Source organism: Psammomys obesus, unplaced genomic scaffold (assembly GCF_907164565.1).
Source record: "Psammomys obesus unplaced genomic scaffold, mPsaObe1.curated_primary_1811, whole genome shotgun sequence".
Taxonomy (NCBI): Eukaryota; Metazoa; Chordata; class Mammalia; order Rodentia; family Muridae; genus Psammomys; species Psammomys obesus.
The window spans coordinates 41,839,560-41,866,144 of NW_026585644.1; the positions used below are offsets into that span (position 1 = coordinate 41,839,560).

At 45.4% G+C, this 26,585-nt stretch overlaps 1 protein-coding gene across 5 annotated transcripts in view; it reads left to right on the forward strand.

Annotated features, from left to right (window-relative positions):
* The first annotated feature begins 4,532 nt into the window (after positions 1-4,532).
* Crim1 (cysteine rich transmembrane BMP regulator 1) overlaps positions 4,533-26,585 on the forward strand; it is a 179,188-nt gene continuing 157,135 nt past the window's right edge. For all 5 annotated transcript variants that reach the window (XM_055618383.1, XM_055618398.1, XM_055618392.1 and 2 more), the window contains exon 1: positions 4,533-5,414. In XM_055618383.1, the coding sequence (XP_055474358.1) occupies positions 5,084-5,414 (331 nt within the window). In that variant the 5' untranslated portion in view covers positions 4,533-5,083. The remainder of the gene's footprint in view (positions 5,415-26,585) is intronic.

A 26,585-nucleotide genomic window follows, 5' to 3' on the forward strand; every position in this document is an offset into this window, starting at 1 on the left:
CATTGAAATGTGAGAACCAGTTTTGGATGGCTAGAAGATTTTGTCGACTAGTGAAAATAACCTCTATGAAGCGCTGAACACACTGGTTTTAAAATTGTCTAGCTATGGAGCTGGAGAGATGGCCCTGTGGTTAAGTTCTTCCAGAGAGTTCAGGCATACAAGAGATACAAAGACATATATACAGGCAAGACACCCGTGAACATAAAATAAAAAAGTGTTAGCTACTATTTATTCCCATCATTATTAATTACCGACTTTTAAAATACATTCAAGGTGAGAAACTATCACGAAATCTAAAACCCCAAGACTGTCAAAGCAGATCAAACAGGAGACCCCGAGAAGCAAACAAGCAAAACAACAAAAGAATAAATAAGCTACACAGCTATATATGTGATTTTAAAAAGCAAAGTTTACATAGCTATTTATGATAGAAATTGGTCAGTTGGGATTCCCTCTTGTTTTGGGAGTCATGTCCTAAGGGAATGTTGTATTATTGACATGGAGCACAGTCATGTCAAAGACCAATGCCTCAGACCCATGGGGATGGCAAAGCTTTTCCCAGGTGAGGCTCAGAGAGATGGCAAAGCATCCCTCCGGCCAAACTGCAGATGTTGACTCTGTGTGTAGAAAATATCCACTGTAGCTGCTCCTTAGCCCTCAGGTTTACAGCCCACACTACAAAGGCTCTACAACCTCTCCATAAGAAAACCCAGTTCACCAGATCCCCACTTTCCTATGTCTGAGTGTCTGCCTTTTCTTCGTTCCCTCTCTAGCCCTCTCTGGCCAATCCCTGGATGAATCACCCTCTCAAGCTTAAAACTTGGAAAGGCACTCAATGAGATTCTCACAATAAAAGCAGCAAGTGTGCGTTTCCCCATACAACACCTTGTGAAGTTGGTATTCTTGTCTCCACTTTACAGAGAGAACTGCTTTGGAATGCAGAAACACCTGTTTAAACTTGTACAAAGAAAGAGCAAGGATCTGGCGAAACCTTAAAAAGAACCCGTGTTCTGTGCACAGGTCTTGCTACCCAGTTAGTCTCTGAAGCAGCTGCTATTTGCTAGGAAAATTAGATGAGGCAAGAACTTCCTTAAACATGACAGACTGGATGGTGACAGCATGGCCCAGGCATCAGATCGAGGGCGGAAAAAGTAGGTGGCCAGGTCCTCAGTCTAGAAGTTTATCTTTACCTCTGAAATTATCTGATCCTAGACTTGGTTAGTATCCTTATATGGTAAACCCAGCTATGGCACAGGGAGACAGGAGGGATAGGATAAAGGGAGCCTGGCCTGTTGTCGTGGTTTCCTGTGACACATATGCAGTGTTTCTTAGAATTTCTTTCCCTTGTATGGTTTTATTCTAATACTGCATGTATCTTACTCAAAGGACAATGTCTATATTCTTCTTTTCACATCAGGGACACCTAATCAGCACACACATCCCAGAGAATGTGACTCCAATCAGAAAGCTGGGCTACACACTGCATCAGGCTGGGAGACACTCACCATCCCACTGTCTGTTGGGCCCCCACTTTGATTTTCACATGAATCCTACTCTCATCCAACCTGCCCAGTGGCCAATAGAGGGCGGACTGTCTCTTCCCTCCAGGACTCCATCAGCAACTCCTTTTGCTTCCAGGCTGTTCTCTTCCCCCCTCCTCCAAGTTGTAAGGCACTTTCCTTCTGGAACCACGCCTTTCATGTGCTTAGTTTAGAGATGTTTACTAAAACTCAGAGAGAAGGGTCAGACAAAATATCCAAGGGTCTTTTTGCATGTAATTCTTCTCTTCTTCAACTCATGCCTGTTCTAGGTGTGGAGCCCTCCAATGATCTGACAATGTGAGTTTAGAGCTGCTTAATCATGTGTTATAACATGATCAATGCTGCAATCAGAGATACTTTGAAATGCTATAGAATAAGGGAATATGCATAACGGTTCTCAGAGAAAGAGGCAGTAACCACATTCCATTTAAGCTCTGATTCTTATATTTTTAAATGTCTCTCAGGGCCCAAGTAACCTTTCTCAGCCTACTTTCTAACTTCATACCCAATTGTTATCATGGTAAGCTGAACTAACCTCTTCCTTTACCCTTAGCCAATGCCAACACCTTCTTTCTTAATGGATCCCAGGAAAGAAATGTTTTAACTGAGCTCTTAGCTCTCATACTGGTCTCAGATAATCTGGTAGAGCCTTTCATTCTCTTGCCACTAGTTACTGTACTGAAGAATCCTATTCACTTCTATTACTTATTCTATGGCAATGACCACTAGTACTTTTGAGCTAGTACTTTCCAAGCCTGTCAAGCTTTCCTACCTTGTGTCTGTTTATCTTCTAAATTTGTCTACCTATAAAGTCTTAAGAAGAATGGGCAATGGCCTCCATATTATTACTTGCCTATGCCCAGACATGTAATGTCTTCCAATCCATAATACATTGTCTTAAAAGGAACAACAACAACAAAAAACAAAACAAAACAAAAAAACCAAACACACAAGAAAATGAGACTTTAGACAAAGATCAGCACACTCCTTTCAAACTATAGTGCCTTTGCACTTTTGCCTCTTCTCTATTTCCTGACCTTGGCTTTTCCTGAGTCTAACAACATTATCTGCTATGTTTTAAATAATGTCTTTATTCTTGCATTTGGACAGAGTTTCAGATAACCTCTGGAGGGTTGGAAGGGATGTTTTAACAAGGTCCAATGACTACAGCTTGTTGGCAAATCCCACTGTGAAGTGCTGGTGCCTCGTTAGCCAACGAGACACAAACATTTATTATGTGTTTTAATATTTGGTTTTACTAAAAGAAAACCTAGCGAGTTGTAAATGACTTCATCCTCAATTTTTTTACAGGGCTACAGAGTATGAGGACCTTTGTAGAGGATTCTGGTTTGACCATGGAAAATGTGCCACAAATGCCTGCAGAATAGTCACCTTAACAGCACTTTATGACCCCCAAGAAAAATGGGGTGCTCACTCCCCATTTTCCAGTACTGAAATTTCCCCATGCCCTCCTTCTTCAACAGTGAGACATTTCCTCTCTTCAGTGTAAATGTTTATAGTTTTCTGATGTCGTTGATAGGAGAATATTGCACTGGTGACTTTGGCTTTTGTTGTTGTTGTTGAGGACTACCATGGTTAAACCAAATTACTCGCCATGAGTACAACTCTGTCCCATAAACGAGATTCCAAAGGCATCTTCGTGTCCTTTCTCCTTACATTGGTGCCAGTAACTTCTGGTTCATTAGTCATGATGTCCCTGATCTAACTGGCTGCCACCTATCTGCAGCAAGGCCATGTCAGGCAGCCAAGCCCACTTCACACCTGCCCCAGCACCGGCCTGTTTTACATAACGATCCAGAGCACATGGGGCGGGGGGGGGGGGCGCTAATGTATTTTATTTATACTCCCGTGAGGAGGGTCACTAAGAAACGAGGAAAAGACGGTTTCTATGCTGATCAGGGATCAGAGCCATCCCCGGGAGAATCTTCTCTGAAATCTATTGAAGAGAAACCCTCCACACGTGCAGTTCCTCTTCCGTTGTTTCTTGGCTCATCACAAAGAATATTTTCCCACCCATCTTCTTTAATTAGTACATTCACGATATATCTTTTAAAAGAAGAGAAATGGGAGGAGGGAAAGGAAAGCCCACCTCTTTTGCTCCCGAGGGTGAAAAGCAAACGGCTGTGTCAGGTGGCAAGAAGGATGCATAGACTTCCAGTCTAGCGTCATGTCAGGACTTGTAATCCATTACTGAGCCTTACTCCAGAGAGAAGGATTCAGTTCTTTTACTTTCCGGTCACCCCTCCCATGATACAGCACCTCCGCACAAGACACACAGAATGTGGATCCTTAACATTCAACTCAAGCCGCAGCCCTCCCCAGCATTGTCCCGGCTCTGAATATTTACCTAGCCCATTTAAAGCACTCCAACCCACCAGCAGTTTCGCTGGAGCCTCCATTACATAATATCTTTTACAAAGTCTATTCTCAGCTCCGGTGGAAGATGGATTCTCGTCCAGTTTGCGGAAATTCCACGCGTTCGCTTCCCTTTCCTGGGGTTCGACCCGGCCAGTGCCCAGCCTAGGCTGCGGCAATCGCACCGGCTGGGATCCCCGCCACCCTCTGAACTCAAAACTGTAGCCCCGAGGTGCAGCCGTCCCGCCCCCGGCGCTCCAAGGCTAGCCCTCGTGGCCCGGGGCCGGCGGGGACTTGCGTCGCTACGACTGTCTCGGATCCCCGGCCGCGGCGCGCTCCCGGGGCCCGGGCCGGAGCCCAGATGATCGGCCGCAGGGCCGGCTCCGTACTCCGGGCTGCGGAGGAAGAAGAGGGGGAGGAGGAGGAGGAGGAGGCGTGGAGGGAGGAAGGGCCCGGGCAGCCCCGGAGGGAGGCGAGGGGGAGGGGAGGAGGCCGGCCGGCCCGAGGGTGTGGGGGGGCAGCCAATGAGAAGCGCGCGGCGCGGGGAGGGCGGAGGGGGGGGAGGATGAGGTAGGATGGGGGAGGGCGCAGCCGGAGCGGCGGAGGCTCCAGCCATAAACAAGCGCCCGGAGGAGCGGCGCGGGAGAGAGGCGAGCCGGGCGCGCGGAGCGGACGCCGCGGACCTTCTGCTGTGCTACCGCGCCCACTCGGCGGCTCGGGAGGCGGGGACCGGCCCGGAGGCTGCGCCGCCGTCCGTCTTCACGCGGCGACCAGGAGCCTAGCGGAGGACCAGGGGGAGCCACCAGCCCTGCTCCGGAGCGGAGCGCAGCCACCGCCGCCGCCAGAAGTTTGGGTTGAACCGGAGCCGCGGCGAGGAAACTTTTTTTTCCCCTCTTTTCCCCCTCCCGCCCGGGAGGAGAAGGAGGAGGAGGGGAAGCCACCCGCCACCGCTGCCGCTGGCGCCAACGCTCGTGGGCTCCGGGTCGGCGCGGCCCGCAGGGGCGGCGGGGGCCTCGCCCCGCGAGGGGAGGAGCGCCCCGGGGGCCCCGAGGGGGGCACGGGGACCGCGGGCTGCGGGTGCGGCGGCGGCGCGTGTGCCCCGCGCAGGGGAGGGCGCCCGCCCCGCTCCCGGCCCGGCTGCGAGGAGGAGGCGGCGGCGCAGGAGGATGTACTTGGTGGCGGGGGGCAGGGGGCTGGCCGGCTGCGGGCACCTCTCGGTCTCGCTGCTGGGGCTGCTGCTGCTGCTGGCGCGCTCGGGCACCCGGGCGCTGGTCTGCCTGCCCTGTGACGAGTCCAAGTGCGAGGAGCCTCGGAGCTGCCCGGGGAGCATCGTGCCGGGCGTCTGCGGCTGCTGCTACATGTGCGCCCGCCAGAGGAACGAGAGCTGCGGTGGAGCCTACGGGCTCCACGGAGCCTGCGACCGGGGGCTGCGCTGTGTCATCCGCCCCCCGCTCAATGGCGACTCCATCACCGAGTACGAAGTGGGCGTCTGCGAAGGTACGGCTGCCCCGCCGCGCGCCCCCTCCCACCTGGCCCGCGCGAAACAAAGTTTGCCCGAGACTTTTCTCAGAGGAGAGGGGGGCTCCTGGGGAGGAGGGGCCCGCCGCTGTCCCCGGGAGAGTGCCCCAAGATGCCTGCCCGGCGGCAGGCAGGGTTGGATCGCGCGGGTGAGCCCCTCTGCACCCCGCGGAGACACGCACGCGTGCGGTGATTCGGGCTTAACGCTGGGTGGCCCTTCCCGGCTCCAGGCAGGGGTGCCGTGGGCGGGGGACGCTGCGGAGGCTGGCACGCGCGAGCCCCTCGGGGAGTCCGCCCCTGCCGCCCTGCCCGCATAGCGCAGTGTGGCACCGGGGCTTGCACGCAGTCCGCGCAGCCGGCTTCTGATAGCCCAGTAGACCTGGACGCTCTCCGGCTTGCACTCCCTGTGTGACTCTTATTATTTTTTCTTTGCGCTCTTCCTTCACCTCCTTCCTCCTCCCTCGCGTAGTAAATCAATTTCAGCTCCGGAATATGTCAGCCTAGGAGAGAAGTTACACATGGTGGTTTACCCATTTTATTTGCCTATTGGAAACGGCCAAGGGCTTAGTCTTCTGGACCACTCGAGGGGGTGGGTGGGGGCTGCACCTGGATTGAAAAGTTAGGGCTCCCTACGAGAGATTTCCTTTCGAGAGCCAGTGTCCGCGTGTTTCCAGGGTTGGTGCTGATGGCTTTTTGTTTGTTTGACAGCAGATCCTGCTCTGCTGGCTTCACCGCGGCGCGTCGTGCAAAGCGGTGTGGAGGTGGACCGAGGGTAGGGGGGCGTTGAAGGTGGAGCCTCCCTGTTTCGGAAGCACTGTTGGACCCGGTGGGCCTCCAGCTGCCTGTGGTTCTACTTTATGCCTCAAGGGCCTGATCGGGTTTGAGGTCTAGAGAAACCGTAGTGAGTAGTTTTATTTTGCTAATGGTCTGGATTGTTGGTTATAAGTGGGATCCCTCCCTTCTCAGAGCTCAGAGGTTGGGCCCACAACGCTGTTACGGATATCTTGTGAGTGATCAGGGCTCCCCTGCAAGGCAGGACAGCTGCCCTGCGCCTTCACTGCTGTCAGCCAGCCCCTGGGACACGGGTTTATCATAAAACGTCGTGTGTGTGTGTGTGTGTGTGTGTGTGTGTGTGTGTGTGTGTGTTTGCTTGTTGGACTGGGATACTAAAAAGGAGGTGACAACCTTAAAGCCAAAAAATGGGTGTATTAAAAGGCTTCAGTGCCGTGGTGACTCCTTAAATACACACACACATTTATTTTTACCCGCGGTTGTAAGGTTTTGAACAGTTGTGGAAAATCGGGGAGGCCTTCCTGGTTTGGAAGCTAGTGGGCAGTAATGAGTGCAGGGCAGTCTTCTTTTAGGAGAGTGCCAGCAAAACCTCATTTTCCTGATGGACAGAAAAGACCCCCCTGGTCTCCTTTTACAATGCGGTTTGTTTCTCAGACTCAGGGAAAATGGTCTGATAGAATTTCACGTGTTTTGACTTTCGGCATTCTGAATGACTTAGGATAGAAGATGTTTCTCTGAAACCTGCCGCGAGGAATGCCTGTCTAGACCCAGCCTCCCACAGATCTGTAAAGATCAAGAAACATGGCTAAAAAGCAGTGGAAGCTGCAGGGCAGTGAGAAGGACTTTGGGAGGCTCTGTAGAGTGTGGCCCGCGCTTGTTTTCTTCGTGTGTTTCTGGTGAAGGGCACGCTTGAGGGAACATTTACAGTAATCAACTATTTTGGCAGCAGTATCCCATGTCACAGTATGGAATGATTTTGGCAGTTTGTTAGGGAGCCTGTCATTCCTCAGAAATGATACTTTCCTCATGCCTACCTTTCTTCTGGTAACACCAGGGCCACAAAGTGTTGGCCTTGAAAATGCTTGACATGATTGTATTTCAATTAGTATTCTCTGGAAACATATCGTGTCGAAGGCCTGTTTTCAGCTGAATGATATGAGCATATCCTGCTCCCCTCCCTACCTCTCTTCCCTCCTACTTCTCTCCCTTCCTCCCTTTCTTCCTTCCTTCTTTCCTTCCTTGCCTCTTTCCTTTCCTCCCTCCCTTCTTCCTTCCTTCACTAAAAGCAGCAATCAAATAGAATCTTAAAACCACGAAACCAAGGTAAAAGGGACAGCATTTTTGGGCATGATGTAATGGTTACCTTCAACTGTGACTAAAATTTCAGATACTTTCACGTTAATATAAAATGCATGGAACACAGAAGTTAGCTGAGGAACCCCCTTTCAGGATTAGAGGACCCTTTACACATCACTGATTATCTAGAGGGTACCTCCATTTTTTTTTTTTTCATTTTTTTCTGGAACTTTGCATGAAATTTCTCAATGGACAGTGCTTCCCTCAGTTTCCATTTTTATTCAGAAATTTGTGTGTATTATTATCATACCCCACATGAATAGGAGTGGCTATGTTTTATTCATGTAGATAGTCCCTTGTGCTGCATTTCTTTGCACTAAAATGACCCCTACTGGTTGTATCTGTTAATGAAAATTCTTTTGAAAGCTTATTTAGAAAACGTATTTCATGTTAAAAAAAATATGATTAATCCACCTGCTTTCGAAGACATGGCGTAAGCATGATTTTATATCACTGCTTGCCAACTTGCAGAAATGTTTGTTATTTTCGTACAGACTTCGTTGGGGCAGGGAAGGGACGTTTTTATGTACAGTTCACAAAATGAGTTGGGTCAGCAACCAGAATGGACCCTTTTGCATTTTGTAGCTCATTGTTTCAGGTTTTTGTGGCATAGTGACCCTTAAACATACATGAAGAATGTATGTTCTAGCCATGAGAATAACCCTGAAAAAAAATTAATTTCTGAAAGACTAGAAGTTAAGTCTGTGAATCAAGCTACATGTATACTGGGATTTCTTGTCTCGATTCATTGAGACTGTTACTAAATAAATCCTAAGTTCGTGACTATGCACCTTTGAAAGACTGAGAATGGAGCCAGTTATCCAAATTTTTCTCTCCTCTCTCAGTCTTAAAGAGTGCCCCTTAGGAGGGAGCAATTCCCTTTCCTGTTCCCATTCATGTACTGCGTCTTCCTGTTGGCCTTTTGCAGACTCCTAGCTGGACTGTTTTCTTGGACAAGCGTCTGTCTCCAGGGAAGTCACCTACAATCCAAAGAAACAGATTTGGCTTCTAAACCTCCAGGGAAGAAGCCTGGATGGGAGCTCTCTTTAAGGGATCTGAGCCTTAAAAGCTGATGAAGTGAGATTGTGTGGAAAGAATATTTTGATTGGACAGTGAGGACTGCATTTGGAATGAGGGAATGAGGCCTTATACTTCATGCTTCTCGTAGGGTGGGGCAAGGTGAAGAGGCATGGTCAACCCTTCGTCTCAGGGTGATAGAGGAAGCTGCCACCTTCAGTTTGGCAGTGTCAGAATGGAGGGACACTTGAGCTCTGCCGAGAGCAGTGCTGAGTTAGAGTCAGGTGTCCGTGACTGCAGATGGGCACGAGCCTTTTCTGAAGCTTTGACTGTGGCCTCAGCTTTGATAGAACTGAAATTTTCAGTCTTCAAAACTACTGCCAATTCAAACCTCGGTCACAACTCAGTTTCCCTAACGACTTTAGCTTCCCTTCCACAATGGTTCACAGGGCAGCAAGGAGAACTTCAGATTGGGTGGTGGGAACTTATAGCAGAGAGCAAGGTTTTGTGTTGTAGAGTGTCCCTGTGAAGTTAAGGTTTATTTGCTTGTCTTCAGGGACAGTCTGTAGCGGTGAGGCGTGCTTAGAGAGAGTGGGAGATGCCAGGTGAGTGAGGCCCAGTACCAGGCAGACATACCAAAACTGTTGGCTGGGCATGAACCACATGAAAGATGTCCTTTTTACTCTCTGGGAGGAGCAGGAGTTAAGAGTCTATGGATTTTTACAAATTAAATAAAGGAGAGGTGGGGCAAAGCTAATACCTCTGTCCTGAAGTTGGGAGACATTTCCAACCCAGGCTTCCAGGCACTGTTCCTGAGCAGTAAGTGGCTTTCATTCTCTACCTTGGGAGTCTTTAGGTAATGCCAGGGAGAAAGGCAAGCAGAGGGCATCTAAAACATGTTAACAGGGTACAGGAAGAGAAACTAATTCAAGTAAACAAGGAAGTAATTAATTCCTCCTCAGAGTAAATATTGACAAAACGCACAGGACCAACTATGCGCTGTACATACACAAATGACAGGGCAAAGTGACCTTCAGCTTGACTGTCAGGCTTATAGAATCCTCGCCGCTGTTAAGGAGTCTGGCCACATCATGACACCTGGCAAAGGACTGAGGAGTTGCCTACAGTTGAGTAGAAAGGCAAAAGCAGCAGGTATGGAGATTCTTGCTACTGGTAGCACGGGGTTAACAGTAGCTGCCAGAGAACCTGGTAAGCAGTTATGTTGGGAGGACAGTTGTGAGCAGAAGTCAAGTTCATTGATAACACGTGTGTGCCTATGCGTGAAGAGCGTGAGTGTGTGTGAGAGTAAGAACACGTGTGAGTGTATGAGAGTTTGTGTGTGTATGAATGTGAATGATTGCCACAGTGTGTGAGTGTGTATGAGAGTGCTGGTGTGTGTGAGAGTGAGTATGTGTGCAGTGTGCCACTGTGTGTGGATGTCAGAGGACGTTTGGAAGTTGGTTCTCTTCTACTACCCCATGGGTGCTGGGGATTGAGCCCAGGTTGGCAGGTTTGGAAGCAAGCACCCTCACCTCTGATCCATCCCTCCAGCCCCAGGCACGTTAGCTTATGATGAAAAGATAACAACCTCCAACTCTGGACATTGTATCTATTTATAGGAGCTGTTGGGAGATTTGGTATGGGTTTTGGTTCTCTATGGCTTGGTTACTATCCTGTAGTCACGGGGAGTCTGAGGGTGCAGGGTGCAGGCATTAAGAAGTTGGGAGACTTAGATAAAATGGTGACCCCAGAAAGTGGGTGGACCAAAGGATAAGAAATGAGAAAAAGGAAAAAAAAAAAAAAAACTTGGGTTCATCTTAGCATAACTATATCATTCTTTGAAGAGTGATTCAAAACACATTCCAGAGATGAATTGTGAAATTCCTGAAAAATGTGGGTGTGTTTAACTCAGGAAACGGTGCCAGCAGGAGAGATGACAGGGAAGCCTTCAACTGTAAAGGAGGTAGGGCGGGAGGTGGTGAAGAGTGAAGGTGGACATTTCTGGCAGAGCTAGCCCATTATTACAGTTGTTACGCCATGCTGTAGACGGTCCATTTCATATAAGGACTTGGGAGAGATCTCAGTATAGGCCAATTAATTATTTTAGGAAGCCACTCTAGAGTAGCCAAGCAGGCATGAATTCCTGTCATCTTAGAGGTCTAATTCTCCAAAGCAGCATTTTCAAAGAACAGGCTTCCTTTTGCCCAGAAATCAATCACTTGGTCATCTGTTTTTCTTTTCCCCTCTCCATTACACAAGACAGTCTACAGGGGTAGAAGGATGTCAGGGAGACTACAAATCATTCATAGATATTCTCCATTCTTTACACCCATTCTCAATCTGTGGGTCCTAGCTACTTTGGGGGCTTGCATATCAAATACCCTGCATATCAGATATTTACATTATGATTCATAACAATAACAAAATTACGGTTATGAAGGAGCAATGAAAATAATTTTGTGGTTGGGGGTCACCACAGCATGAGGAACTGTGTTAAAGGGCCACAAGGTTAGGAAGGTTGAGGACCACTGCTGTACGTTCTTTCAGTCAAGATAAACAAGACAGACCCCCTTATTACCCCCCCCCAAAACCAAAACAAAATAAAATGATGGTTGGAACCATGTAAGTTCCATGTAAGTGATGATGATGTGTGATTCTGTGTTCTCACTTGTGGGCACATGGATATGAGTTGTTACTATAAGAATCAGGTTCCGAGGCTTGAAGAAGCTCATGTTTGGTGGAGCCTGTCTATTCTGTTTAGAGCCCTTACTATAAAGGTGTCAGAGTGTTTCCCAACGTTTGAGAAGGAGCCTGCAATCTTAATGTTTTGCTAGCTGTTGTTCACAGTGGCAGGCTTCTTTCTGTGGTTTTCTCTTTGTTCTGGCTTGCTCTAAGTAGCACCAAAGTGTGGGCAGTGAACTGGGAGGTGTCTCTTGATGAACAGTACTCCCATCATCACCTTCTCCCACCCTGTTGCTTCTCTTGGCCACTTGGCCTGGTAAGATCTGGACCTTCTGTCCCTAGGTAGACCCTCCTCCATTGATGGACAGAGGCATACTAGGGTACATCTTTAACACTGCCCTCAGGGTAGGGACAGAACTCTTAAGTGTCTGTTAGGGGCCCCCATAGGTGAAAATTTTTTTTTAAAAGATTGTTTTCTTTTGTTAGTTTCAAAGTCTGTATTGAAGTCCCCATCTCCCTCCTCCAACCCCATTTTATTCTGAAGACATGAAGTGCCCATGCTTTAGTGGATGACTGTGAAGGTCAGGAACTTGGTTTCTGGTGTAGAATCCTCTTCTGAGTGTGTGCTTCCCTGCCTGACTAGTGAGGTTTACCAGAAGGTTGTGTTATGAACTTCCCTAGTCCCCAGGAAACACCAGGGAGGCTTATAGCTGACACCCAACAAGGCTACAACTTGACCTGGGCTCATTTCCTTGCTCTGCTTAACTTTCCTGTCCGTCATCCTTGTTTCGAGTTAGAAGGTGGCACTCTTAGAAAGGTAGACAGTCATTAGTGAGTTCATATTCTTTGTCCCAGCCACTCCAAAACAGCACAAATGCAGCCAGTTAAACTTGAGATCTGTTACTTATACCACATCTAAGTAATGCCCCCACCCCTGTGGGCTAGTCTTTCATCTGGAGAGGTTGGAGTCCCTAAACTCATTCTAACCGGTCATGGAGATTTTCTTTTATGTTATATCCTGGAAGATTTTACTGGGAGCTCCTCAGGTGTGTATGGGGCTGGGGGCAGGGCTGGTGTCACACTGGTGCTCAACTACCACACACACACACACACACACACACACACACACACACACACACACACGCCACCTTCAGAACTCCAGGCCCACTGTCTGCTGTACTTGATAGAAACCTCAAAGCCCGAGGTTTAAACAGTCCATTCCTTTCTAGTTTAACCACTTTCTAGGTCAGCTTGTTTCCCTATTAAGTTAGGGAGCCCCAACTAACCAGAGAAACATCTGCCCACAAATTATTTAATGGGCATCTGCTATGGGTCTGGTTTCTGTGTTATAAAATTCTCGTACCCTCTTTTGTAAAAATTGGGCTTCTGAAAGTTTAATGGCCCGCAGTCACCTGGGAGCCTATTAAAAGTGCAGGTTTGGCCACTGGGGATTATAGTTTAGTGGTAGAGCACATGCCTAGCATGTGGAAGGCCCTGACCCCACACCTAAACAAACAGAGCAGATTCCCATTCAGTAAGGCTGGGGTGGATCCTGGAGTGTGTCATTCTCAGACGATGCCAGTAGGGTTAGTCCCAGGATCATTCCCAGTCAGCCTTTACATTGTGAAGTTGATGTAGAAGGGTGTCTGAAAACTGTCACATACTTTGGCAATTGTATTTCAACTGTAGTGAATAAGATAGGGCCCCTGTTCCCATAGAGGTCATGGTTTAGTGGTGGATAGGGAAGGTTGGGGCCATTCTTTCCCTGTAGGCCCAGGCAGTGACACCAGAGATAGAGGTGGACTGAGCAGGTAGAGGGGCCCTCAAACTGTGCCTCTGACCACCAGGAATAGGATGGTTCAGCCTCATCCTGGGGGTGTCTTCTCTTTCCTCATTGATCTCATTCTTCTTGGTTAACAACAATTTAAATGGGTCTTTGAGCCTAGCTAAAACCAATATTCACATCTTGACTCAGATAGTTTTTGTTGGTTTGTTTGTTTAACTGTGAGACCAATGTTGGTTAGTTTTCCTTGGCTTTATTTTTCTCATGTAAGCCTGCAGTATCAGGAGCTTTCCGTCAAGTAAATTGTAGAGAGGATTACAGATAACATATATATATGTGTTTGTGTGTGTGTGTGTGTATACAGTGTAGGTGATTATATAGATATGAGTACTGTAAGATTATATGTTTATACCTAAATGCTAATACTGCCCTTAATAGATTTTTTTTAAATAACTAATATTCTAATTTGCATCCTTTTTTAGTCTCATTCTTGTTAGCTTTCTCTGTGTATAAATTTAGAAGTTGGCTTTGTGGCTGTATTCACACCACCTCCACACATACTGTCTTTCAACAGGGGGCTCAGGATGCTAATTCTGGTCCCAGATGTTTATCCCAGAGAAATGACTCTGTAGTACTGAGAGCAAGGTATTCCTTGGTTTGGCCTAGGGTAACCCTAATTCCCAGGCCCTGTGAAGTTTGGTAGGGATATGAATGTTTGCTTGGGTCTATGTTTCCAAGTTCTTCCTTTCAAAACACTGTTTCAAATTCATACCTTTTAAAAGGTGACAAGGTACCTGTTGCCCTGGGACCCAGGGCCAGAGTTTATCTTGTTGCTGGTCCTTGCCTTGCATGTGGTGTCCTTTGAGGTGACAGGTACCTCAGGGTGGCCACGGATTGGCCTGCTGTGGTCTTTGGAGAGTCTGTGTTACAGAGAAAGGGACAAACATTTCACTGTTAAATGCCTGACATTCTGTTTGGTTCCCAGTGTATGTGTGGTCCCACAGTGTGGTAAATCTTAACCATGAGTCCTTCCTTCTTGCCTAGAAATGAGTGTCATTTTAATTCATAAATATTAGCACAGAGTTCCAGAGATGGATTCCTCATATTGGTTCTGTGGAGCAAGGAGAGAGAAAACCTAATGGAGACAAAATCCCTGGACCAGTAAGTTACAGCCGATTCTTCTGGACAGCCCAAACCTTACAACATAGAAACTGGATTTTTTTTTTTAGGCACTTTGTTAATACCTCTCACTGAGATGCCCTCTGTCTTTTATCAGAGGTGTTATTATACAAACATGTAACCTGTAATCAAAATGAAACAAACAAACAAGGAAACAACAACAACAACAAAAACAACAACACCAAAAACCTACCAAACGTAGTTTCAGACTTACTTTTATGTCAGTGTTAATCAAACCCAAGTATAAAATCCTAAACTGAAACATTCAGAGAGGACTTGTCTTAAGAGTATGTAAGAAAGGAAATTAAGGTGCCAGAGAGATGGCTCAGTGGTTAAGGGCTCTGGCTGCTCTTCCGGAGGACCGGGTTTTGATTCCCAGCACCCACATGGTGGCTCACAGCTATCTCCTTATACCAGTTCCAGGGGATCTGACACCCTCTTCTGGCTTCAGGCGTGCATATGGTACACAGATATGTATGCAGACAAAGTACTCATACAATAAAACTTTAAAAAGTAATATAAATAAATAAATTAGCTGAATTTTAAGACTGTCAGGTTTTATTTCTAATTCTTGAGGATTTAATAGACTATTATAAAAGTTTGAGCCACATCTTTAGCAACCAGCCATCCAAGGATATATATATATATATATATATATATATATATATATATATATATTTTTTTTTTTTTTTTTTTAAGTTGTAAGCTGTAAATAGAGAGTGCGGCTGTCTTGTTTAGCATTTCACAATAAAAAATCATAAACAAACATCTCAGATTCAAAACAGAAAGGAATTTCTGGCAGGGCAGGATGAAACCTGAGCTGGCAGAGCCCCGCTTACTGGAGGGAACGTACTTAGCTTGAAATCCAAAGACCTTAGAAGAAGAGTTCACAGCTGTGATCAAACCAGAGGCATCTGGATGCTGAAGAATTGTGACACCTCTCGTTGAGATTCCAGAAGACCTGCCAGAAAGTGGTAAATCCGCCTGGAGGATGTTCCACCTGAGCCAGACATCAGCAAGAAATATTTAGATCCCCTTCAGCCTCACTTTATGCCAAGAATCTTACACATGAGGGCTGTGGGCCCTGTCCCCCAGAATGAGTGGTTATGATTCTGCAGATCCAAAAGGAGGTCTTTCCTCCCCTGCTCTTTTTGGAGCTTGTTTGTTTATTATTATTATCATTTAAGGTATCAACCAAGTGAGGTAAAGGCATGGGTTTCAGCCAGTCTTGTCTCCGGAAATCAAAGTAGCGGGATCTTTAAACGACTTTAAAAAGAGAATGGGAATGCTGTATGCTGTTGAAGAAGCCAAGTTCGTATCTTTTCAGATAAGTTTTAGGGAAATCATTACCACTGCCTATGACTTAACAGTGAAAGGCCATAAAATTCCATATTTTAATCAATATGTGAATGGATTTGTTTATGTCCTGCTTGTTTCAGAAAGGATTTGAGGCTTTTTACAGGGGTAAATATCACCACATTATTTTGCATGGGAGCAGTGTACTGAAGGAGAAAAGTAGTCAGTGGTTTCTGGTCTTTCTTCATCATCCAAACAGCCCAGTGACTTAAAACCCTGTAACTATCCATGGCTTTGTTTGCCAGAAAGGGAATTAGGCAGTTACCTACCTGAATGCAGGGGTTCCAGATGGGATCCTGTTCTCTGGTCATAAGATCTAAGCTTTTATGACCCTGAAGTATTGGCCAAGGATCAGATCTGACCTTGTGTTTACAGAGTTAGGGAAGGAACAGTGGCTGTCTACCTAACTCTCAGACAGGTGCTGGAAACTGTAGGGTTCAGCAGGAAAACTACAAGAAGTCTGTTCTGGTGATGTTTATCGGGACACGTCAGTGACAGCAAAAACATCATTATAGGGACATTAGTGACATCTACTGAAGGCCTGCAATCTGTCACTGTTCACTATGTTCTAATCTACACCCAAGTCTAAACTGGCCTGTTGCTCTCATTCTTTCTCCATTTCTCATTTGCTTCGTTAATTATTACAGTTATCCTGGGCCCGAGGGAGGTAGGTGACACACTGCAGAGGGAGAAGCTTGGGCAAAGACAGGTCAAAACTCGCCCCAATTCACATGCTCCTTTCTGCCTCTGACACTGAGGAGAGCTGAGTAATTGCTGTTCTTCCTAATAACTGCAGGCAGCAGCCAGATTCTCTGCATTCTTTTACCTTTGCTGCTGTTTTCACTTGCCAGGGAGTTTCCTTAAGGAACAGACTGAGTTTAAAGAAACATAACTAATAGTGCACAAAAGTTAGGGGGAAGTGGGCCACAGAAGCAGGTAGGTACCAAGGATGAAGTGATACTGCATGGCCCAGGCTCCCAGCTGCATTAGCTACTGACTGAGCCTTTTGGTCTCTGTGTGACAGGACACAACTTCTCTCAACTTGTTTTCAAAGTGCAGGCCAACTCTGAAGCTTGGAAAGTTGCCTCTTAGAGTTTCTAGAAACTTGTACATTCCTTTGCATATTCCACCGAAGGCTTGGTAGTGCAAGCGAGCCTGTGGCCCTGAAACTTGGTGAATATAGTATGCTAAAGAAGGTGAAGGCCTCCAGCAGTGTAGCCATCACCTTGCTTTGTCTCCTGGCTATTCCACATTTACAAGGGCAGCCTTCCAGAATGACACTGATTGGCTCATTCCAGTCATCATTTATTCATTGATAAATCTGCTGAGTGTTGTATACTCCCAAGTGAGAGCATACAATGCACACATCAAAACACAAACAAGACAACAACAAACCTCAGCACCTGATTATGACATGTTTACCCGGACCCTGATTTCAGTTTCTTAAGCTACCAATCCCTACCTGTAAAAACTTACTTTTTAGTTTTCTATAATACTTTGATTTTCACCCCCAAGTAGTTCTTTCCTTTAATCTATAAAAATGTTAAAAGTTTGCTACTGACTGGGTGAGTTATTTTCTCCATTTTTTTTTCTTCAGATGATAGTATCAAAAGTTAAATCTTACTCCAGACCTTACCTTGTCACTTCTTGTCTAGCTTGTGAGATAATTAATAGCCAGTAGCCATGAAAATAGCCATTGAGGTGTGGGTGGTGTTAATTTACCAACTCAAGCTTTTGCCTAAGATAGGTTTTCCTGTATTCTGTGGTATATAAATGGGTCTTTATTTGGGTTTCTTCCTGCTTTTTTTGGGACATCTAGCTGAAGAACTTTGAGCGTCTGCAGGCCTGGCTCCCAGAACTCTGCCTTGGAAGCAGCCAGGAAGTGTTTTTTGAGTGTGTGTGTCTGTGTCTATGCATGTACACTGCACTGAGTGCATGCTGGGAGGCTCAGTGGACACCTGCCTTGCCCCTTCTTCACATTGCCCACTCTTGTGGTTGACCCTCCCTCTCTAGCAGACCCTTGCCAAAAATTTTGTGCAAGCTGGACTGCAGGTGCCTCCAAAGCCTTTCCTCTTGCCTCCACGTTCTTCCCAGCGTGGTTACCTTTAGCTCTCCAGCTATTGGTAACCTGGCTGTTCCCAGAAGTCAGTGCAAGCATCCGTTTCTCTGTGAGGACTTCTTCCAGTAAACTGTGTCTGCACTGAGAGCTAAAGGGTTCTGTGGAAATCTTCACAGGGGCCCAGGACTACAGATTCCTGTGGTGCTGTGGCATGTAATAGCATGAGTCAAAAAGTGATAAAAGTTTGTAAAACAAGAATCTTTATGAGGCTGTAGTTAGCCTCTGGCCTAAAAAGAATTGCCTGGGACAGAAAAATGTTTTTGTGCCATCAGCAGACTGTGAGTGGTACATTTCCAGAAGCATCCTTGAGAGAGAGGAGCTGTTATCACCCCTTCTTTCACGTCGGGGCTCAGAATTAGGGTGTGTGCCCCTGCACATGCTGTCTGTCAATAATTTAGTTTACAACAGGAAGAATACCCTAATCTGTTACTACCGGTTTGCTGAAAACAACTCTGGGGTAGCATGCTAAGTGTTTTGCCTCTCTGTCGACCATAAACCCAAAGGGGACTCCTCCCGAGGACTGTATATTGCTTTAGTGTGTAAGCATGGGCATGTGCAGGCTGGTGGTTGATAGTGGAGATCTTACCTCGTTGCTCTCCATCTTATTTTTGGAAAACAAATCTTACACTGAGCTGGAAGCTCACTCATTTGATCAGACTGGCTGGCCAGTGAGCCTCAAAGATTCATCCATCTCCAACCTCCTCCCCCACTCTGGGGTTTTAGGTGACCCATGCCTAGCTTTTACACGAGTGCCAATTCTTAGGCTTGTGTGACAGCCATTTTATGGATTGAACCATCTCCCTGTCTCTGTTTTGTTTATTATGTTTGAATGTAGGATGGTTCCAATTGAAGTGCTTTGTCTCTCTAGCTGTCTGTTTAATTGAAATAGTGAGTAGGCAAGTGGAGGTTAGGGATATCACTGACATTTATTTCTTAGTGATCGAGACAAGTTTTATCTTTAGCTTTAGGACAGTGAAGGATGCTTTATAACAAGCTGTCATTAAATATAGGGTTTTTTTTTTTTTGATCTGGTAAAGGAATTTTAGATGTGAGAGCCAAAAGAAAACACGGAGATTTAGGGTGAGAAGTGGAAGACATCTTCAGGGAAATAAACAAAATACAAGAAGCCAAAGGTGTTTTTTGTTGGAAAGAGATCATATTATCTTCAAAGACTAAACTGGGAGAAGGTGAGCCCTCAGCAGCCAAGTTTACTGACTGTATTCAGAAAATTATATTAGACTCTTAGAAAGAGAGAGGAAAAAGCAAAGACTGCCAACAGAGGGCTGGAAAACTTGAGGGAGATAAAGTATTTACAAGTTTTAATAACATAAAACACGTCCAAGAGAAATACATAATTGCAGCTGCATTTGGCAATGAAAATAGCCCATGTGTTATATTTTTTAAATTGTCTGTGAGTATGCAAGCTTATGCCCTTGGGTAAAAAATACTTAGGTGATAATGTTTCTTGAGAGAATGGAAAAGTAGAAGATATTAGGAAATAAAAAGAGAGAGAGAAAGCATAGGGAGGAATGGACAACATTTTTACTTTAGAAGGGCATATTTTATACCCACAATCATTATAATTGTTTCTAATCTTAGTGTAAAAAGTGTCCAACTTCCCGTAGGGCCATGATAATTTGCATGTTATTACTGAAAGCCCACAGGTAAGGGAAAATTGGAGTGCTAAATTAAAAGACCTGACTCTCTTCCTCTTAAAGTTTTAGGTTTTCCAACCTGATTTCAATCTTGGGCAGAGACCCTTGGAAAAATGAGAACCTAGGAAATGTGCTCAATTCATTTGTCATTATCCTGTGCTACCAGATCTAGCAGCAAGGCCAGGAACTGGAAACTGGGTGTGGTGTCACTTTTCAGATTCTCTGAAGCTGCCTGCCCAGCCTTTTCAGATGTGTTCTCATCCTTCAGGCCCTCCACTTTCTTTGTGAAGCCTTCCTGCCCTGCCCAGGAAAAAGTAATGCCATCCACTACTCCTCGGTGCCCATAAATAGCACTTTTCCCTTCCCTTCTTTTAGGCCTTTCATACTATGTTAGAGTTCACGTTTCTGCCTTCCTCCCTGCCTGGTTGTGATCCACTCGAGTGCCAGGATTGTGTGTTATTCTGGCACTTGGCACACAGGAAGAACTCAATGAGCATTTGTTGACTAAATCTAGACTCAAGGTCATCCAAGATATTAGACAAAAACTTTTCCGTCTCAACCGTTTGGTTTGCATTGTGGAAACTGAAATGAGAGACACTTTCGTACCTGTTCAAAAAACCCCCTTGAGAAATCCTGTGCTCCCAGAAGGATGGATGCACAGGTGGGTTTTAACACACCCACCTCAGCCAGTCTTAACGTTTGTAGTAGCATTTCCGTAATGAGGTGAATTCAGTCGTATTTATTCTAGCAAGTATTTTGAAGCATTTTAAAAATTTTATTCATTAGGACTTCTCTCTCCAGTTTGTCATTAAAGCGTCCCCTTTCGTGTGCAACCCCTTACCTATTTGTAAGAATTGTCCTTATAAGGACACGTGTAAGTGCTTGCAGTTAGCCTTTTCTTCGTGGGCAGGGACCTGGTGCACTAAGCAGGCCTCCGATAAACTACTGAGAAATGATTGTGAGCATTTTCCTGAACACAAGTCAGATGGCCACAGGAACACTGTCAGTGGAGTCTGAACGCTGAGTCCTGGAGTCTCAGCAAATCCAAAATGGCACCTTGCATGAGCAATCTGGGTAATCTGGAGGGAGCTGAGTTCAACCAATATGCCTTGGGTGTTGGGTCTGTGTGAAGTACATGAGCTGCTAACTCACCCTTTCCGGTGACCTCCCAACCTCCTGAGGGATTTGGGCTCCTCAGAGGAGGAAAATTCTAAACCAACGACAGGAGGGTCTGACTGGATGATGAAAATGCCTCACCATGGCTTCAGCAGGAAGTCCACAGGAATGCACTATAAGGAATCTGAGGAAGCACAATCCCATTTGGATCTACTCCAAAGCCTGTAATTTTAGGGACTGAGGAATTCCTGATGATTAGTGGCAGGAGCCCGAACTTGTTGTATTTAGTTGTTTTTCCTTAAACACTAGTCATGAACTTTTTGTTTGTTTGTTTTCCCAAAGGTCTTAAAGTGATTTACAAATTAAGACAGACTGACATCGGATACTTAAAGGGCACAGGCGCAAATTAGACTAAGCCTCTCAGCTGCTGAGAAAGAAAGATGTGAACAAGATAAAGTCCAGGGAGTCAAGTCACAGACACATAGAGACTTACCCTGACTAAAAGTGTGTGGTCCCGCCAGGCCTGGGACCAAACACAGGCGGGACCTTTTGCCCGAATCGCTCTAACATTGAACTAGATTTACACCTCCTCCCATGTAGTTTAAGCATTGAAGTAAACAGATTTTAGGAACCCTTCCCCCCCCCTTTTTTTAGGACATGTTGATTTTGATGTCTCTGCTACAGCATTTAGTCATTCTCACACTGTAGATGCTCATCTCATACCCAGTTGAAATTGTTGATAATGTTCATATTACAGTTGGTAGCTTTTTCCCAGTCACCTATTTCAGGTCCTATTATCTATCACCTGCTGTTGTTATTAAAGGTTTTTGGAACTGGAAAGAGAAGATGCTGGAAAAGATGCCGAGTTACTCGGGTTGTCCATAGTTGGCAATGAAAAATAGAGACTTCTAAGGAAAGAAATGTAATTGGACGACCCCCTGATTTGGAACTCTCTATGAAATATTGGAGGTTTAAAGAGGAATCAGCCTCTGGACTTCAGGGACAGGGCTCTCCCTCTTTGCATGTTTATCTTTTAAAAGACCTGTATAAGAAGGCAGAGCTGTTGACTTGTTTGCAGACAGTGCCCCTCCGAGGTGTGTGTTCCCAAACTTGTGATTCCACCGTTACTTCAAGAGGTAGATGAAGGACCCGGAGCCGTGTTTGCGTGCCGCTGCTGTGGCAGTGCAAGCTTATCCTCGGACTTGAGCAAAATAAATGAATGGAGGCTGAGGGCTGGGAAGCATACTTGAAGAGGGCGTGCCCATCAGCCTGCAAGCCAAGGCAAACAGTCCTTGTAACTGAGAGAGACTTCTGGGGAAGTGAGCATGAAACAGAACCAGAAAGTATCAGTTCAGCCACACGGATAGCTGGGTGCCCTGACTGAAAAGAGCACCACAAAGCCACTGGAAGGGACAGTTGTCCGAAATTGGCTTTTGACTAGTTTATCATGCCCACATTTGAAACCCAGAGACGGCAGGTGAGGAGAGTGATGTTTGGGATACAGAAGGCAAACTGGAGGGCTGTTGGGGCAGGGAGAAAGCCAGGAAGATACCAGTGACCTAGGAGGGAGTCTTCCAGAGTAACGGGTGGCCTGGCAGAATGGTGGTGGGAGTTGTCCGTGAGTCTGCACCTGTGGAAACCAGCATTCTCTGTCGTTCTCTGCACGGAAAAATGTGTCACTGCAGTGGACTCCGGGCACACGCTGTAGCTTTCGGTATGTGTGCATATTCACATACAAGCATTCATGTGTGCAACATGCGCAGCCGTAGGAAGGTTCCCCACGGGTTCTGTGCTTGTCCTGACAACAACTTCTTTCTGTCTTCTTTGGGCTCATTGTGGGTTCATGGAGCCCCTGGGTTCTGCTGATTCCAACAAGTCCTACCGTCTCGGCCATCATTGCTGTGTAAAGGTAAATGCATGTAGACTGTTTCTGTGCATGAAGCTGTGTGTATCTGGTATCTCCTGAAGTTACTGGGGTTCTCATAAGGTTTATGGTTTGACACCTGACCAGGGTGTCAAAAGAGATAGCCTATCCAAAAGGATTGATAAAGGAATTCCTTAAAACCTTGTGTGCTCAAAGACTCTTAGTGCTAAGTAACAGACTGCAGGGATCTTCATGGAAAAGGAAACTTAATGCTAGTTCATGGTCCCCTAGAAAGTTTATCTAAAGTCCTTTTAGTTCCAGTTCTGAACATCTCATTTCCCATCACTAGTTATGTGTACTTGAACCAAATATCAGGGTCTGCTGCTGTCATTTTAAAGGAAACTGTTATGAAGGTAGCATGATTTTACTAGAGAACTGAGGAATAGAGATGGGAGCATTATCCAAAATACTCTTCTTGAAACACAGAACCAGCTTCATGTTTCTGTATCTATTTCTGTGTAGTCTTCTATACAAACTGTGCACCGTGTATCCTGCTTCCTTTGGGTTAACAGGTAAAGCTTCCTGAGTTGTTACTTGGTCCACCTCGCTCTGAAACTTACTCTTAGCCAAGCTGTATAGGAAGCAAGCAAGGAAAAAAAAAATCACTCCAGGTGAAAGTTTCCCTTCCTGCCTAAGCTCTTCAAGCATTTGATGGCAACTGAGTCATCCCCCTTGCTAAGGATTAACCACTTAGTGCTTATGATCTGCCCTTTGTGTCTCTGCTGGGGGCATAATTTAGCTCTTGATTGTTGTCTGCTCACAGCGTTGCAGTAGTGACTCTGAGGGCGCTCCGTAGAGCAAAGTGATGGTTGTAGGCTTCCTGCAAGTCGTCCTCCCACTGAGGGAGACATTTTAGTTCACCGTGTTTTATGAGGCGGTGGGGTGAGATAGCATGTAGTAAATTATACGTGCTTATTTTGTAAGGATAATAGATGGAGCTACCTCAGTCTTAGCTAGGGACTAGATGTTAACTTCACAGTGAACTGGCAGTGTTAGTACTCTGTGAACACCGCATGTTGTGATTACTGTGGGTATTACGTGAATATTCCAAACTATCTCTTACTTCTAACATTTTATAAAATAAAACATTGAAGCCCAGAAGTTATCCAGCAAGGCACAGACTAGATCCACAGTCAGGATTGTCGAAATCCTATCAGGGAAATGTAGTCTTTTTTTTTTTTTTCTATCATTACTGACTTTCTACTTGTTTCTACAATTCTGATGCTATTTTCCTATTCAGTTTATGGCATGCATTTCAATATTTCAAATTGTTTTTTTTTCAATATTTAAAAACTCTTGACTCAGTCATTTGCACAATAGTCTACAAAATCATACACAGTTTTCACATAGATGTTTTGTATTTGTTTTAAGAACCTTTAGATTTGAAGAATACAGAAAACTTTGATTGCCCCCATGGTGTATGTTTCTGAATTATAAGTGTAAAGTGTGTGCAGTATATGCCAATCAACATAGTCCATAACGCGCAAACACTTCCAGGCTACATATTATTTGAAGATAGTACCTATCTAGACTACTTTAAGACCATAATATACAACTAAGGTTTTTTTGTTTTCTGTTGTGTGTGTATGTGTGATTTTGTTTGTGAGTGTGTGTGTATGTGTGAGTGTATTTGTGTATAAGTAATTTTTTGTGTGTGAGTGTATATTTGCGTGTGTATGTGAGTGTGTATGTGTGTGTGTATATGTGTGAATGTGTGAGTTTGAATGTGTGTGTATGTGTGAGTGTTTGTATGTGTGTGTTTGTGTAACTATCTAGATTTCTTGAAGACCATAATATACAACTAAGTTGAGTGTGTGTGTGTGTGTGTGTGTGTACAAAACTAGTACTTAAAAGATACTTATTTTGACCAAAATACATAGCTTTGTACAAAAAAACAATGTGGGGGTGAAATAACATCAGATTTAACAATTTGACCTTGGGTATTTATAAGAGTTTTAATTATATGGTAATACCATTAAGTTAGTATTAAAAGTCCCAGATAAGCACATAGCTTAATAGGTGGTTTCTGTCATCATAAACAAATGTTTCCCATTCTTCTTCTCCTCTCAACACCGCCATCAGAGTGTCAGAGTGTGCACGCCGAAGTCTGTCTCCCATATGAGGAAGGAGATGTGAGAAGCCTGCTCACAACTCAGAAAAGGTTTCGAAAAGAGACGACCCACCTGGGACTTTCCTAAGGTGTAGCGCAAGGTGGGGCCTGTGTTGTTGAAATCGTTTATAGATCCGTTCTAGGATGAGACTCAGTAGACTTGCTCCAGTACTGTAGTTAATCTTTAATCGGCTGCTCTTCATTACCTACCCAGACCACAAGTGCTCCATCATGCAAGCTTAGCGTTGTTTCAATACAGTTCTAATGACCTCCATTGGTACCGTCCTTGTTGTAGCCTGCGAAGCTTCTGCAGCAGTGTCAGCTGCATAGGAGGTGTTGTTTAAACAGTAGGTGAATGATAATACGACGTCCCTGGACTGCATTTCCTTGCTTACAGAGCGCTGGAGTTTGGCCAACACAGATGAGCGGGGAGGAGGAGCTGGATTTTGAGAGCCCTGGGTTTATTTCTGGCTGTTGGGATGAGCGACTGTGAAGGCGTAAATATAGTTTGAGGTTCTGGCCAGCAGTAGGTGCTGGATGGAATTGTTTATGGATGGATGTTTACAGCTTCTTCACACTTTTACCTCTTTAAGAGTTGGATCTTCCAAAGCTCTGGCTGTCCTTTGGTGTTGTCTTCAAAGTCTCCACCAGTATGCTAGCCAAAGCCGTCACTGGCCCTTTCTTTCTGCATTCGAATTTCAGTACTCAACTTTTTGACCTGTTATGGGAGTTAATTTTTTTTAAATGAGCGTCAAGTTTTAGGGGGACAGTTTGCATATATACTACAAGGACACTGTCTTTTATGGACAGAACAGTATGTGGGAATTTATGGCCCTGTACCTGTCCTTCACTGTGTCCGGCACGCGGCCAGAGCAGCAGTTGTCCAACGCTGACTGGCTTTGGTGTGTCAGTCATTGTTCACTGACTTGCCCTGCACAGGGTCTGGAATCTTTCCCTAGCCTCCACCCACCGGGCTCAGGAAAAGCCCACATGGAAATGCTGTCTTCGATTGATCTCCACCTTCCAGCCCTGTACATGTAGACTTAGTGCTATGCCTAGCTAGTGACTACAGCTCTCTTCATTAGCAGGCACTCCTTTGCTTAGCCTGTAGCACTAGCCTATACCCCTGCTGGCTGCAAGTTCCCTAGGTCAGGGTCCCCCTGCGACATTTTACCCACATGTGCCATTAGCATGGCTTCCGTCTTCCAAGGAATGTTAGGGGTATAGTTTCAAGCAAGCGTAACTGGAGAAAATTACTTCCTCAGGAAAAAATCTAGATGACAAATTCCTTAGGGAGAAACAGCATTTTATTAATAGAGGCAAAATTGTGTCTGGGTGGGTCGGGGTTCAGGCTCTGAAGTACGTCCACAGCCCAGCCCAGCCAGCGACTTGTATGTTGCAAGATTTCATTATCCTGGCCAAGCCACTCAACCCCTGTGTGTGCTTCCCATCTGGAAATGGGCATAGTGGTGGTGTCTTCTCATTTGAGTGGTTATGAGGAATGATTATTTTAATTCACTCATGCAGAGTAATTAGAATAGTATGTTGTACATGGTGCAAGCACAGCAAATGCTGGCTTGTCATTATAACTTTGTACCTTAGCATAGAACAGTGGCTTTTGCATCCCAGGTGCTTGTTAAGTGTTGCATTAAGTGGTATATTCAGAAGGTAGGGAAGTGGTTTTCTTTTCTCTTACTAACTATAAATAAAGGCGTTGAACGTGGCGGTGTAAGCATGAGGATATTTATTCCCCTGTTGGGAGTTCCAAATTCTGTTTTAATCACAGTGTGCCTGTGATTTGATCAGATCTAACATACCCAGTCTGTCAGAAGTTTTGTTAATATTTACTGGCTCCTGAGGTAATTTGGGTAAGATGAAAGAGCTTAATCAAGTGACTTATTTCTAGTAAACACTGTTATTGGGACATTCCAAACTCCTAAAATAGGCAGTGGATAATAAGAAAGCTCTGCTCCTTCTTTATGGGCTCACCCTGTATCCTCACTCCTGTTTGCCTTCCAGGTAGGCATCCAGATGGGGTAGACAGATACTTTGTAATTAAGA